General features: G+C 40.6%; 1 protein-coding gene across 1 annotated transcript in view; it reads right to left on the reverse strand.

Moving 5' to 3' along the window:
• Positions 1-11,103, reverse strand: part of erbb4b (erb-b2 receptor tyrosine kinase 4b) — a 293,782-nt gene extending 282,679 nt beyond the window's left edge. Inside the window, exon 1 of the mRNA XM_029458708.1 lies at positions 10,797-11,103. Coding sequence (XP_029314568.1) covers positions 10,797-10,875 — 79 coding nt within the window. The 5' untranslated portion in view covers positions 10,876-11,103. The remainder of the gene's footprint in view (positions 1-10,796) is intronic.
• Between the last annotated feature and the right edge of the window lie 4,040 nt (positions 11,104-15,143).

Raw genomic sequence — 15,143 nt, forward strand, 5'->3', positions numbered from 1 at the left:
CACAATGGTTCACATTTAACAATTACGCATAAATTCAAACAGAATGTGACTTTCCGCACGCTGAACAATAACTGTCATACTCAGCATTGTCCCCTTTCTTCCCCTCCCTCTCTGCCAAGCTACAGAACCGTAGCATCCATCCGGACGACTATATAGCCAGCCCCCAAAAGCAGCCAAGGTCAATTGCCTATCCTGCTCCTCTCATCCTGTGCTTTATGTACCTTCACATCCAGGGAAAGAGAGCTGCGCTATTTCTGCTCTGCTGCAAGGTGACTGCTGCTTCACACCATCGACAGCCACACTAATAGAGGAAGAGTACTGAACATTTCCTTTAAACGTTGAAGGGGGAGATGTAAAAAAAAAAAGCTATTCACGTGAAATGTAGTTCATGTTACTTTTAAAACCAAAGAAATAAAATGCTCATATCTGTCATGACTTTGATCCGCTATAAAATTATAATTTTGTTAAAAACCTGAATAAAGACAATTCAAAACAATTAATTCTGTAGCTTTTGATGAGACCACCTTTGACTGATGTTGAACGGGCATAAATGACCATAATGTAGTCTGCTGATCAATAATAATAACTCAATGATTATTCTACCGAGCACTGTGATTGTAGATTGCAGAGGTCATGTTGTAGAGTAGGGGTGGGGAACCTTTTTCCTATCAAGGGCCATTTTCTTTTTACAACATCCTTCGAGGGCCATACTAATTATTGAACTCATAACCTCTGAAAAGTTTTTTTAAGACAGTCCATTCATTTCACCTTTCTTTTATGCTGTGCAAAAAAGCAACTTTTTTATCCATGTATCTTTCTGTTTTATCAGAAATCCTTTATTAGTCCCACAACGGGGAAATGTATCTTGTTACAGCAAAAGAACATATGAAGTAAAAAGGCAGTACACAATAATTAAATAGAATAAAAAATAATATAAGTACCAAGAGGTTGATAGAAAATAAAGTGAATATTGTAAATTGCAGTGATAATTGCACAGCAGTGGTGGAACAGTCTGTTCTTGGTGTGGTGGTCTACCTCTCTATCTGTCCATGTTTGTATGTTCCGCTCTGCAGAGAGCTGCTTGTTGGGCCAAACTCCGCCGAAGAGCGTTAACTTTATCCAAACGCACTCGTCCATTCAGCTCGTGCAGTTCGGCATGTTTCGAGCAGACGCTCGAGATTATTTTTCATCACCGCAAGTACGTCCACACAAACTAGACACACTGGCCTTTTACTTCCACAAAGAAGTAATCGTTCGTCCATTTCTCCTGTAAAGTGCGACATTCCACATCCACCTTTCTCTTGTTTACACTCGCCACTCTGCGTTCACTGATTTAAACGTTTAAAATTGTTTTTGACATGACGTGACCACGTTCCGCTTGTGTTGTGTTCAAGGACCCTGACCTTGGCCAGGAAAAATAGTCAGTCGCCCGTTTAAAATATTGCGGTCTAGTTTTTTTTGCTATGGTCTCGCGGGCCGTATACAGCCTGGAGGCCGGAGGTTCCCCACCCCTATTGTAGAGGGTGGTATGTCAGTAAAGAGATTTTAGAGAACTGCCTTCATAAATAAAATTTAAATAAAAATAATAAAAAATAGATTACAATTATTAGAATAAATGTAATGATGGCTGGTTGTAGAAGAAGACATATCCCTGCTGACAAAGCCAAACTGAAAATTATTTTCACTTTCTACATACTTCTCATTTTATTGTCTCACCCTGTTCTTACTTTCTTTACTGCCTCTGACTCTCCTCATCCACATCCCTGATGAAAAATAACAATTTTCTTAATATTCAGACGGACTTATTATGTGCTACACTGTGCTTGTTGCACTCAATTTTACATTTTTCTGGTATTAAATGGTGAAATCATAGTCATGTAATATTAATCCCGATGGCAATACAGTAGGAAAATCCATTGTGCAACCTATCAGTTTCTGCATTCTCTGTCACATTTGCATGGTAAACTGCTAACATTTCACAATAGGATTATTATTTGTTTTATAAGTGATAGCATGTTTGGTGCAGTCATTTTTCATCGTTGCATAGATAAACGGTCTCTATCTCTCTCTCTCTCTCTCTCGCGCTCTCTCTCGCTCTCTCTCGCTCTCTCTCGCTCTCTCTCGCTCCCAGATGTCTCCTTACAGCTGCCATGACTGACTGCAAACTCATTTATTACAGGTCACAAACGCCAAGTGCTTCATTTAAAAGGACGCCAACCCCCCTCTCCTCTAACACAAGTGAAAAATCGACCTGCAAGAATAGCATACAGGGCACACTGCTCCATTAGCACTAAGCGGAGGCCAGCAGTGCCCCAAAGATGGCAACGGGGGTTTGAGCAATGGGGGCAAACAAAAAGACAGAAGGGATAGTTTTGTGACGTATTTCATTCTGCTGGAGCCATCATAATAACTGCGTGCACAGCAGAAACACACGAGAGTGAACACAATACAATAAAGTCCTTTTCCAGATGCAAGACACCTAAGATGAATTAATAAATGAAAATAAAATGTAATATTATATTATGGGTTCTTGTCATAAAAGAAAGGAGACTCTTGCTACAACTGTACTAACTGGCTAGTTAAAAAATGCTAAGTTTGTTTGAACTTTTTGGAGACAATTACTTTGAACTTTAAAGTCACAATCTCGAAGATCTATGTTTCGTCCTCCTTGGCAGCACCTATGGTGCTAAGCGGTTTTTGGATCGCACTTCACAGAGATCCAAACAATGGCGCCGCTTGTGACTTTTCCCGGGAATGTCGCCACATACGCCCAGTTGGTAGTAGTGCAAATGCAAGGGCTTTCATCAGTGGGCCACAGGCTCAATTACCATTGTGTTACCTCATTTGGCAATAGATAGTGACTTAACAGACATTTATTTAAATGAAAATCTTTGAGGTTATTACTTTAACCCACCCCAAGCCTGTTTCGTATTTATTCAGGCTCACAAATCACCAAATCAAGATTTTGCGTGAAGCGTGTGTTCCGTTGGCCATATCCGATATCACTCAAAGCCCGTCTGTAATTACATTGTAAATGCAGATTAGCTATGAATATTTTATAAGGGGATTACTAAAAGAGGAAAGAGACAGAGAGGGAGAGAGTCAAGAGAAATCAGCCCTTTAACACACCCACATGCAGAACTGCATGAAAAGCTTGTTTGAAGGTGGAGCTAGTCTTTCATGCCCAAGTTGTCAGCCTATTATCATCCTTTCATATGTTCGCCACCATTATTAACTTTGAGCGGGAATAGAAAAATTACACAAAAAAGTGAGAATAAAACACATCACTCCAATATGTCAGGCTGTCGCTTCAGAGCGAGAAAAAAACATTGCAGACTAACTCTTATCATTGGACTCTCGTTCTGAAACGCGGTGGTAATGAGTGTGTCTTAACAAAGATTAGCCATATTTCCATTGTCATTTTAATGCTCACCCATTATGTGGAGGCTTACAAAGCCACAGATGAAGGCTGAGCGTGGGTGGAGGAAGAGGAACAAGCAGACACTGGAGCAGAGAGAGAGAGAGTCTCTGGAGCTCGGTTAGCCTGTCAGTCACCCTCTATCCCTCCAACCATGCAGCCGTACAAACAAACACTGACAGACACAGTCGCCGCCGCACACAACAACACACATACAGTATATGCACATGTTTCCCAGAACCTGTGTCACCACATTTTAAAACCCTCAAAACGTGGTTGTCAAAGGGGTTGGTGCCTGACAGCCTTCTCCAACCCTCCAGGAGGACGCGCAGGACGGACGGGCTTATTGTGAGAAGAGTAGCAGCAGCAACAAAGAGGATCAAAAGTCTCACAAACTGACAGACATACATGATGCCTTCAGAGTCCTGACATCTACATTATCTAGGGAATACAGGAGTGAGGGCTTTCAAGGGCCTGGATCTCGCATATTGGCCTTATACTTCAGAGGGATGGCCCAGGGTGAATGTAGTATGAGTATGTTTGTAAGTGTGCAAAGTGTGTGGGAGTCTGGTTCACCAACGTGTGAGGCACTCTAGCATCAGTCCACACTGACATACAACTTTATTTGAATCCTATAGAAAAACAATGTAGTGCCTTGTTTTTAGCAAAGCTTTGTTTCCATTTGTTTTTGAGTAAAATTGGGTGAAACTGATATTAAGGGAACTTTTTGGTCAATGTTTCACTTGCTGGTTAAGTCAACAGAGTCTGCTATTCGTTCATCTTCTATAAATAACAGAACTTTCCCGTTTGTGCAAATAACTTATTCACCCCGACTCCCACTATTCAGCAACGATGATACAGAGCGAATACATCTAAGCAGGGATTTTTGATTAACAGTTGTCTGGACAATGCATGAACCGCATTGTTTAGCCTCTTTTCTTGCACTGTTTTTATGTCGATCCCATTTCAACAAACTCCAAAAGGCTAAATTGTAGCAGAAGCCCTGAGAATTGTACTGTTTTTCATGCTGCAAGCTCTTCTTGGTGGCCTTTAAAGCACATTTGCCAAGCTAATTATAACGCAGCAGATTGATTTCCCCGCAACTGAAACTTAAGTCCCCAATCTGTCTAAACGAGCTGTGGAATATTGTCTACGATATCAAGCAGGATCTTGTTTGTTTTTGTGTATACGTGCATTTGTTGCACTACCTTGTTAATGTAGGACTGCCGGACTCTTGTGTATACAGCACTCCGGGCCCGTGTTGCTCTGAGGCTATCCGTATTTCAATTTGCCTCTCTCTCTTTCTCTCTCTCACACACACACACACACACACACACACACACACACACACACACACACACACACACACACACACACACACACACAAGGCCGTGCATTTCACACCTAGGCACACACACACACACACACACAAGGCCGTGCATTTCACACCTAGGCCTTCAGTGATGTCCTACACAGTCCTACCTGAATTATTCCACCTCTTAATACCATCATTATGACGCCATGGCTCTAGAAACTATATATTTAGACAGAAACGCAGTATAACCGGGCGTTGCATCACCCTAACAACAGAGTTATATGAATATTTACAAAACATTTAGTTGTAAATAGCAGGCATTCCCAGCAGTACAATGTGCAGTGCCTCTCGGAGGCTGTGAGCCTGGGGGTACCGCTCATAGTTAGTGATTTGAAAGTGGTGGACAAACCCTTTTCCCGGCTGTGATAGGCTCACTAGCGTCGGGGTTGGCCGTTCTCTTCTCACGATGTCTATCTTTTCTTGAAAAGTTTGTCTTGAGAATGGCGTTGTAATTATATCTGCGACCAAATCGATCTCTTCTCCTCCTTCAGCCATTATGGATTGAAAAAAAACAGCTTGTAGAAATCTAAACAAATTAGCTCGTTCAAAGTTTGCTAGCTCTGCATAGCTCTGCCTCTCAATAGTGCGTATCCAATCAAAATACGTGGACGTGTTGACGTTATCGTACGCCTGCTAGCTGGCCCTGGTGTCGCCAACTCGAAATCTGATTGGTTAACGCCACAGTTTTGTTCCGTTCACTTTAAGCGACAGGCACCCGCACTGTTGATTCTGAAGGCCTCAGGGCAGATATATATATAAAAATTACATTTATATTCTGATGATGTTTAGGCCAGCAGAGAAGGCCTTGGTGGCGCTGGCCCTGACGGCCCACCACTGACACACACACACACACACACACACACACACACACACACACACACACACACACACACACACACACACACACACACACAGAGAAAAGAAAATCATTCCATTTTAAACAAACCCTATCGAATCTGCAGCAATCTAATTGCTTGTAAATCACGCTTCAAACATAGAATTTCAATTTTAAATACACACGTGATAAACAGCTGGCAAAATTAAGCATGTACAGACATGCTGTGATGCTCCAATCCAATTATGACATCCTTCACAAAAGGGACATTTAATAGCCGTGCCAACAGTAAAGCACGGCAACACACATGCACGTGTATGATGCATTTATAAGTGTAGGTGACAAATGAGGGTGCAGCACTTGTAAAGGTCACATTGGATATGATACAATAATTTCTGCTGGCTGCAGACAGTCTGACTGGTTATGAGACCATCAACAAGTCAAAACTGGAAAACATTGTCTCCAGTGGTGTCTTCAGAAAGGAATAATAATAATAATAATAATAATAATAATAATAATAATAATAATAATAATAATAATAATAATAATAATAATAATAATAATAATAATAATACAATTCCCTCCATCATCTGTGGTAATCTAATACATTTTGGAAGAATAGGATACAAATATAAAACACAAGAAGTCCCTGTGGTGGCAATTAAAGAATATTGCTGTAATATCACAGCATAGAAAAAAAAAAAACACTATTATAGACAATAAGGTCATACTTATTTGTCCACTGCACACAACACTTTCAGTCCCTGTTGGAATATTAGAGTGATTTTTCATGAGGGATTCTTAGGCTGCATTGTGGTTGCTACACATGTATTATTGATGCCGGCGGTTCAAAAGCAGTTTGTTTGTTGAGAAGTGGAGAGATTTATGGAAGACTTAATGGTTTCAACTTCTACAGTATAGATTACAAACACAGAAGGTTTTTTATTCTTTATCTGGCTGCAGGGTGAAATCCCCAGGACAGGAAAACACAATAAAATAGTTTGAATTTATTTTCTGCAGCAAATGTCTTTTGGCTATTTTTTGTTTTTTTGACAGTCAGTGACACATAGCACGGTCTGGACAATAGGACACCATTCATATGTCTATTAGTTTTTGCATCGGACTCTGAAAAGACAGATCAACTAATATTGACCAGAAAGGAGGAAAGAATAACATGATAATGTACATGTGAAAACACATCTTTACTATTTGTAAAAGCAAGACAGGAATATTTGGTGTTGGATCATATTAGTTCAAAAGATTTTTTCATATAGTAGAGCGATGGCCTTAAGTTGCTCCTCATCTCTCACCCAGACAGAGACAGAGGAGATGAAAGCACAGAGGTCCACATTCCTTTTTCCACCAAATGGAAGTGGATCACCACCTAATCAAAGATTGCCATTCTTCTTATAAAAAGCCTGGTGGCGGTGGAGGGTCAACGCTCCTTTATCAGTCGACAGCAGGCAAAGATATGACTGTAAGAGAGCTTTGTGACGAAGCGGAGCCGCGTGGATGGCTAAATGTGACACCATTATTTTCCTATACACAACAAAGAATGGTGTACAAGAAGTGTCAGTCTGCAGCACGGTGAGAGTGCAAAAACAGGAGAAACAAAAAAGGAAATCCTCACGTCTCCTTTTTTTAAAGACGATCCTCTCTGTGCCTCACTCGACCACTTGTAAACAATTTGATATACTCACATATCAGCTACATACTGGAAATGCACGGTCCATAAAAAGTTGGCGCCACAATAAAATCAAGAATACATTAGAGTGTGTAGCTACCAAACTATCATTCATCTACCATAAAATGTTTAGGAGGTAATCCATCCACCTTTTGAGTAGAATCCTCAACAATCAAACTAAACTCTCAGTCACTGCTGGATTAGGAAAGAATAAACTGCTGAGAGGTGTTAAACAGGGTCATTTAAGGATGCAGTGCTAATTGAAAACCCACGGCACACATACACACACAGTTGCATTCGGAACAGATGACTTGCATAGTACTCCTGCGCACAAGATATATGAATATTCATATACACAAAAAGAGTTTTGGAATGTGGCCATATGGTTCAGAATTGGCATCTGTATGCATTCCCAACCTCTGTCCTCCGGCTCCAGTGTGTAGCCACAGTCAAATGAAGAGCAGTGCAGGGACTCTGTGGCACACTTGGAGACATGTGTCCTGCTGTTATGTGAAAATCTATTAACTCAACTTTAGGTGATTTTTCCTGTTTGGTTTAAGTGGTTCTCTTTGTGGGCTGGGAAAGTTACATTTGTAAGCTCTTCAGCAATACACAAATACTCTTGATGGTCTAGAAAAGGCTCTGATTTCCACAGTTGCTGAAAATGTGACATTTTGGAGATAAGAGATTTTAAAAACACACAGGAATGGAGTATTATTTTTTTAATGACCCATTAAGGAAGCTTTCATCCAAGACTATTATAAGAAAGCACTGGTGCAAGTGCGCAGTTCCCTATTACGTTGTACATCATGCCTCATACAAATCCCCTGTCTTCAGCATGCATACAACAGCGCATCCAACTCACGCAGTAACTCGTTCGCGCGCGCAGTTACACTCACACACACACACACACACACACGCACACGCTGGCGCGCACACATTTCATCACGTTGCCTTTCTCTGCCGTTCCTCCTCACAGACAGATCTTAATCCGCGTTTAAGCCGATATTCGTAAAACCTGCTCTTCCTACGTTTGTCTCGGACTCTCTTTTGTGTTCCCTTAACTTCAAAATACATTTTTACAAGATGTTGGCGCTCCACCAGGGGGGATCTGCCTGTCTGTGAGAAAGGAAAATGCCACTGTCATCTTCATGCTGGATTTTCCCGTTGCCGAGAAATGCATCAGGCAGGTCTTTGAAACATGGGTAGTCCTAGATTCGTAGTTTTATTTTCTATTTGGTTTTATATAATGCTTTCTGCTTTCCCTGCTATGCAGCTTGTTCGGACACGCACTGCAAAGCACCATTCTTGACAAATAAGCTAAGTTATCGAAACTTACTAATGTGGTAAATAATATGTATATTTTTTCTAAAATGCCCAAATTTACGTTGTGTTTGTTTCTTGAATAATTATTTGCACAAATAGAGGGGGGGGGGGGGTCACCTCAAGAGATGAACCGTGTTTCTCTCAACATTCCTTGAACAAGTGAAACAGCATAACAAATAATAAATGCTCTTTTTTTTGGAACAATAAGATAAGAATAATCCATTTGACTTTGTTTTCATCATTGCAACACAGGGCGTAAAATGACAGGAGGACACGCATCCCTCTCTAGTATTTCTCTCTAAACCGCATCCAATCTTTTAATTCAATCACCCTATGTCCCTTTTAAAGCTGTACTGGGCGAAGATGTTATTGACCATATGTTTTAGTGGTGGGCCTGTGCCTTGAACTGTGCGCATTCACTGGTTATTGGATCAAATGTGTACAAATTGCAAAAATCTCAATCAGAGTTTATTTTTTCACTTGAAACGAGATGTGCTAATAGAACTGAGATTATAGGAAAACAGTTTAATTTATTTTAGGAATTAAAACAACAATGAGATAGAATTGTCCACACAAAATGTAAATGATCACAGAAAAATAAATATGATACAGAATGGGTTTAAGTGGAATTATCTCACATCCATTGCAGACTTTCAACACTGGCCAGAACAATACAAGTAAACAAGATTTTCAGCTTCTATGTTTAAGATATTACACTATGATTGGGGAAGACTTTCATTCATGCGTATGCGTTATTTAATCGGATGTTCCCCTGTCAGACACGGCAAACAAGCACTCTACATAGGTGGTCAAAATAGATTCACACACACACACACACAGGTGGATTGCTCTGGTTGTACAGACTATCACTAAAAGCAAAGAAAGTAAATGGATAAAGGAAGAGAACCTGTGTACAATTATAAATATGTCCTTATATACTCTAGTATAGTCTTATTCCCGAAGGTGATAATGCATGATGGTGGTTTTGCCTATTCAGCGTATAGTTGTTGTTGTTCACACTCTCTCTCTCTCTGACACACACACACACACACACACACACACACACACACACACACACACACACACACACACACACACACACCTGTGCGTAAAGAGCGCCGCTGCACTGTACACATGGTACTGCCACTGCATGTGTGAAAGTCCTGTGCGCTACAACGCTGATTCTCAAACTGTGGCCCACAGAATCCCTGAGGGGACTAACTATAAAATAAGGAATAATGTAATTTCACGGTAATCCGCTTTGCTTTGATCCCGATTACAGAATGCATATGGATGAATGTTCACTACTGTTATCACCGTCTGCACAGGTGAGAGATTTTACAAACATCAGTACCAAAAAAAACTATCGAATATTTCCAAACCCTGCAGGACTTTCATTTTAACATCTATCAAATGGGTGCCCTTGGATTGACAGCGTTTGCGAAGCGTAGAACTGTTGAACACAACACGCTGTCCAACAAACCGATATTTCAAATAAATGAGAAAAATAAAACAATGCAGGGGTTCCAGTTGATTACCGCTACTATCATTGTTATTCAGGGATACACTAGTCTGGAGGGAAAGAAAGAAGATGGGCAAGAAGGAACTTTTGAAACACAGCAGAGCATCAGACAGGCCTGTCTAACCACAGGAGGGAAGACAAGAGCACAGTAGCCTGTTGTAAAGCGAGGCTGTCACTCCTCTGTGTTTGACCACACTGTGTCTAAAGGACACGTGCGATGGACAATAAATACTCTCCTTTCCCTCTAAATTCAACAGTGCCGCTCTGTGCACAAAGAAGACAGAGCAAGTCACTGGCATGGATTCATTCAGCTCATCGCAACAGATATGCCCTGCTACAACCTGCCATCTGCTCAAACCAGCACCTGTGTTTCAGCAGCACAGTGCTCTGTACGTCAGCCCCTTTTCAGATGAATACTGAGGCTGTGATTTAGACGTTTCTTCAACATTAGGACGCTTACTGATAGTGAAAATGACAGGAGGTGCGGGATTTTCCTGTCAAGACCAAATTCCCTTGTTACGTGCATGAAAACAACAACAGTAATTGAAAAGTATGCTCCATGGATAGGTATGCCACTGCGCTCAGTGCGCAACGAGTAGCTCCAGGGATACACACACACGGATGGCATCCACTCACCTGATTGTGAAGAGCTCGACCCGAACAAGAGGCAAGTCAGGAGAAAGCCGAAGCAACACAGGGCAGTCGTTGGTTTCATTGTTGTGCTTGGCAAGTATCTCCTTTATATTCACATGTCCAGCAGCGTATCCTTTCTTGAAACAGCCAGAAAGGATGAGTCGTTTGCGTTTGAAGCCTCTTCAGCCTGTGAGTTTGGGGACTTTAGTCGCTTTTGACTAAGTTTACAGTTTGTCCGACACTCCTCCGCCTCACCTCTCAGTGCCTGCGGGCTTATTTAGAAACTCACGTGAAAGCAGAAAGAGTCGAATGTTAGTTTCCAACGCGCGCTACTGGAAGGCTTGTCTAAACAGTATAAAGCAGTACTCATGCCATTACTCCCCGACTTGGATACAGTATGCAGCTGTAGACTCGTATTCTTCAGACACACCTCCGAGCCCTTGAACTCCTCCTACTGACTCTGTGATTGGCACAGGTCCACGACAATCACCCTAAACCCGGCCGGCCACAACTCCAGACGTGCTGCCATTGGTTAACACAAGATGCCAAAACTCCATGAATTTGTGCGTCGGCTCCGTTGCACCTGTCACACCGTACACAGCAGAGTTGCATGCTGCTAGAAGGATTTATAGGTGTAATGGGTGAAATGGAGCTGAATCTCACGTATGGCTTTCCCATGCGCTTTTGAAGATTGATAAAATATAGTCTTATATTGGAGGTGTTTGTGATTTAATTCTGAACTGAACCGTCAGCGCTGCACTTTGGGAGTGTGTGGAGAGTGATGCCTAGTACTATAATATATTGCTTTATATTATTATCGGGCTTATAGTGTATTACACATTGTACTGTTAATCCCATGACTCTAAATATTCCTCCTAATATTTATTCATTTTTTATAAAACAACATGATCAGGCAATGGCGAGAGGAAATGTATAACCCAAGATACTTTTTTTATGGTGCATCTTAAGCAAAGATTTCCATTTTTCCTCTGATATCAGAGCACATTACCGTTGAAGGCAATATCTCTCTATATCCAGGGTAATCATTTCCCCAGGGGTGGCTCAGTGTAAATGACACAAATAAAAGTCAAATAGAACGTTTAGATAGTGATGTTATTGTGCTCACTTGGCTATTTGTAGTAGTTTGAAAGCGGTGACTTTGCGGTGACTGAAAAAATAACTAAGATAATGTAGGCATATAGGAAACAATGTGACAAAAAAGGTTATTACTTTCTGAACCAGCTGCTGCTTACTTTCACACTTTAAGGAGAAGGTTGAATGTCTCCTGTGGTTACAATATGTCCACACATCTGGATAGAACTCATGCACTCTGACTGTCCCCCCAACCTTAAATTCTCCACACACACACACACACACACACACACACACACACACACACACACACACACACACACACACACACACACACACACACATGCAATCAAAGTCTTAAAAAGGCAAAACAACACTGTTATAATGTTTATCTAAGGCTTAGTTAAACAGTAATAGATAGCAATAGATATTGTACATTTTATGTAAATATCAGATTCATTACTTTATCATATTTAGTGTTGAACTTTGGTAAAAAGGTCAAACAGGTGCATTTTACCTTCAACTTTACATAATTAGGCCACCTATTTAAACTGAAACACAGTAGACTCTTAGGGTTTTATATTTTAGCACCATGACAGGTACCATGAACTACAAGCAAGTGTGATCATTATGGGGTCTTTTAAGGGACAAAAGTGTGACACTGTTATGGAAGCTAGCTTTATTATGACTGGAGGATGCATTTTACCTTCCTTTTGATTTTTCCATTACATTAAAATATATCCCTGAGCAATAATCTACTGAAGTCCATAAACATCCTTTTTTTTATATAACTATAGGCAGGTCACTCCTCCCAGGAAATTATTCAAGGCTTTAGTTTGCTTCTAATAGGGAGGCATACCGCTCTCCCACACACACACACCCACTGCCTCGCCGGGTGCTTTTTTTCATCCTGGAACAGTGAGCTGAACTTCCCTGAGCCAAGTGAATCCAACACTTTAAGAAAATGGGATGCAGACAGTTTTCACTTTGAAGAAAGTCAAAAGGCTCTGTTGTTTTCAGCTTGGTTGCAGAATGAATAGTGCACTGAACTGTGAGGGGCACTACTTGAACCTCTGCTGCAGTATTGACCCTTCACCAGTGGGGGGCAGACCATTTCTCACCTTAAAGGTCATAGAACCAGCGGAGTGACACAGTGGGGGGTGGGCAATCCAAGCTGCCACCAACTCGTTTCCTGACTCGCTGCATGACATTGGCTTCCTATCACACGGAAGCTTTATTAAATATTCCTCAGCAGAAATGAGCTTTTAATATCACTGACACCACAAATTTATTAAGAAATATGGAAAAAATGAGATGTGGCAGCATGCTACGAGAGGAGGCTTCACTCTAAATATGCCACAAATGGCTGCCGTTTATCAATTTTAATACCAAAAATGCAATTTAGCAACGTTTTGTGTTTTCATTATACATTACGCTTTAAGAGGCACCTTCTGACAGTATCACCCTAAAGCTGTCAATTAGGTAATTTATTCCAGGGGATTATGAGCGGGAAGGAGACGAGGTTTCATGTGTTCTTCTAGCCGTTCCCCAGTGCCTGCTGTACAGCTAATCTAATACATAACCCCCTTATTTGTTTAATGGATGAGACTTTGCTGCTGCAAGAGGCACGCCAATAAAAGCAGGGGCCCTCCAGAGGCTATTGTGCCTCATAATGATGCCAGACACACAATGTGAGAGTTATGAAGCAATTTTTTATCATGCGGCACATTGTTTTGCTCTGTTGGTGCTGTGCAAGTAAGGGCAATCTCTCCCTGCAGCATAGCACTTCTCCCCCACACTTAGATAAACCTTCAGTATGATAAACTGTCCCAGCCACATGTTGCAGATATGAAGAAAGTTTAAAATTGAACTGCGCTGACAATTTGCTACTTTTTGTTAAACATTTCTTAATTTTTATGAGATTTCTTTATTCTACTGGTATGTTGAATGAGACTCAAACACAAGCAGACATGTTGTTAAGTCACAGCAAAAACATTACAGATGTTATGGCTCTGGAGAAAATGAAAGTATGTACTCATATGTAGTTAAACGCCACTGATCACTGACCCCTGTCTGCTTCTGCATGTGATACAATGTGCTTTAAATAGTAGGTTAAGAGTGGGATTTCTGATAGATCAAATTAAGCTTCAACAGCAAACACATGAAATCCAGCACTCAGTACTAAACCTCCTCTTTGTGAGCAGGGTAAAGGCAAGACTTAAGTCACATGCCTCCATACAAAACACCTTCAGATGGCTGATAGCATCACAGGTCTTCTTTCATGCCTCCGAGTGCTCCTATCTTTCCATAAAAAAAAAGGAGAAAGACGATTAATGTTTATTTCATATATATATATATATATTAGATGCCAGGCCTGCCAAAAACTTTTGTTAATGTCAAAACACAACTGTGTGTTGAAGAGATAATGCTGAAGTAAGAAAGAAACCAAAGAGCTCATTGTATAGTCTTTGTACACAGTGAGGGAATGCTAAAACAATATCAATATGCCTGCATTGCACTTACTTTAAATATATTTGACACATTTAATCTTGTTTTCGTGAAGTCATATTTGCAATTTTTATTTTATTTGAATTAAAGTGATGCACAGGTTTTACTAACTTACTTACCTATCTTAAATACAAAACACAATTATCTAAATTACACATGTATTGTAATGGTTGATTTAAAACCAGGAGAATTTACCAACTTCTGTATAACTTACCAACAAATATTTTAGACCACCACTTTGAAACTTGCCTTTGGCTTGAATCAAAATAAAAGTGACACTGTTGCTTACTATTTGCATCAGCTTGGTATGCATAACTTACATAATGTGTGCGACATCAGTAATCATCATGCAAACCAGGAAGCGTTGCGTAACAGAGCCAAGATGAGAATATTTGTTCAACAAACCAGTCTGAATTCTCATGGGTGGATCAGGAAGCCGGGAGCTTTGCGATTCACGTTGGAAGATTTGTTCATCATGGAAGAATTCAACATGCAGATCAGTGGAGATGGTAGCATGAAGATGGGTAGTGTTTTTACACGCAGTAAATATAATTATCTCAAAAATAATTGTTGCTGCTAATGATAGATAACTTTGTTATCAGCAGCCACAATGATGTAATTAATGGCCCTCTGGATTACATGGCATTAGACTTGTTGAATAGGTTCAGCCATGAAATCCTTTATGCAGTAAAATCCTCATCGTACATGTCAATATCAGTTTTTGATGTAATGATTTAAGATAACCATTGA

Source organism: Cottoperca gobio, chromosome 21 (genome assembly GCF_900634415.1).
Source record: "Cottoperca gobio chromosome 21, fCotGob3.1, whole genome shotgun sequence".
In the NCBI taxonomy this organism is placed as follows: domain Eukaryota; kingdom Metazoa; phylum Chordata; class Actinopteri; order Perciformes; family Bovichtidae; genus Cottoperca; species Cottoperca gobio.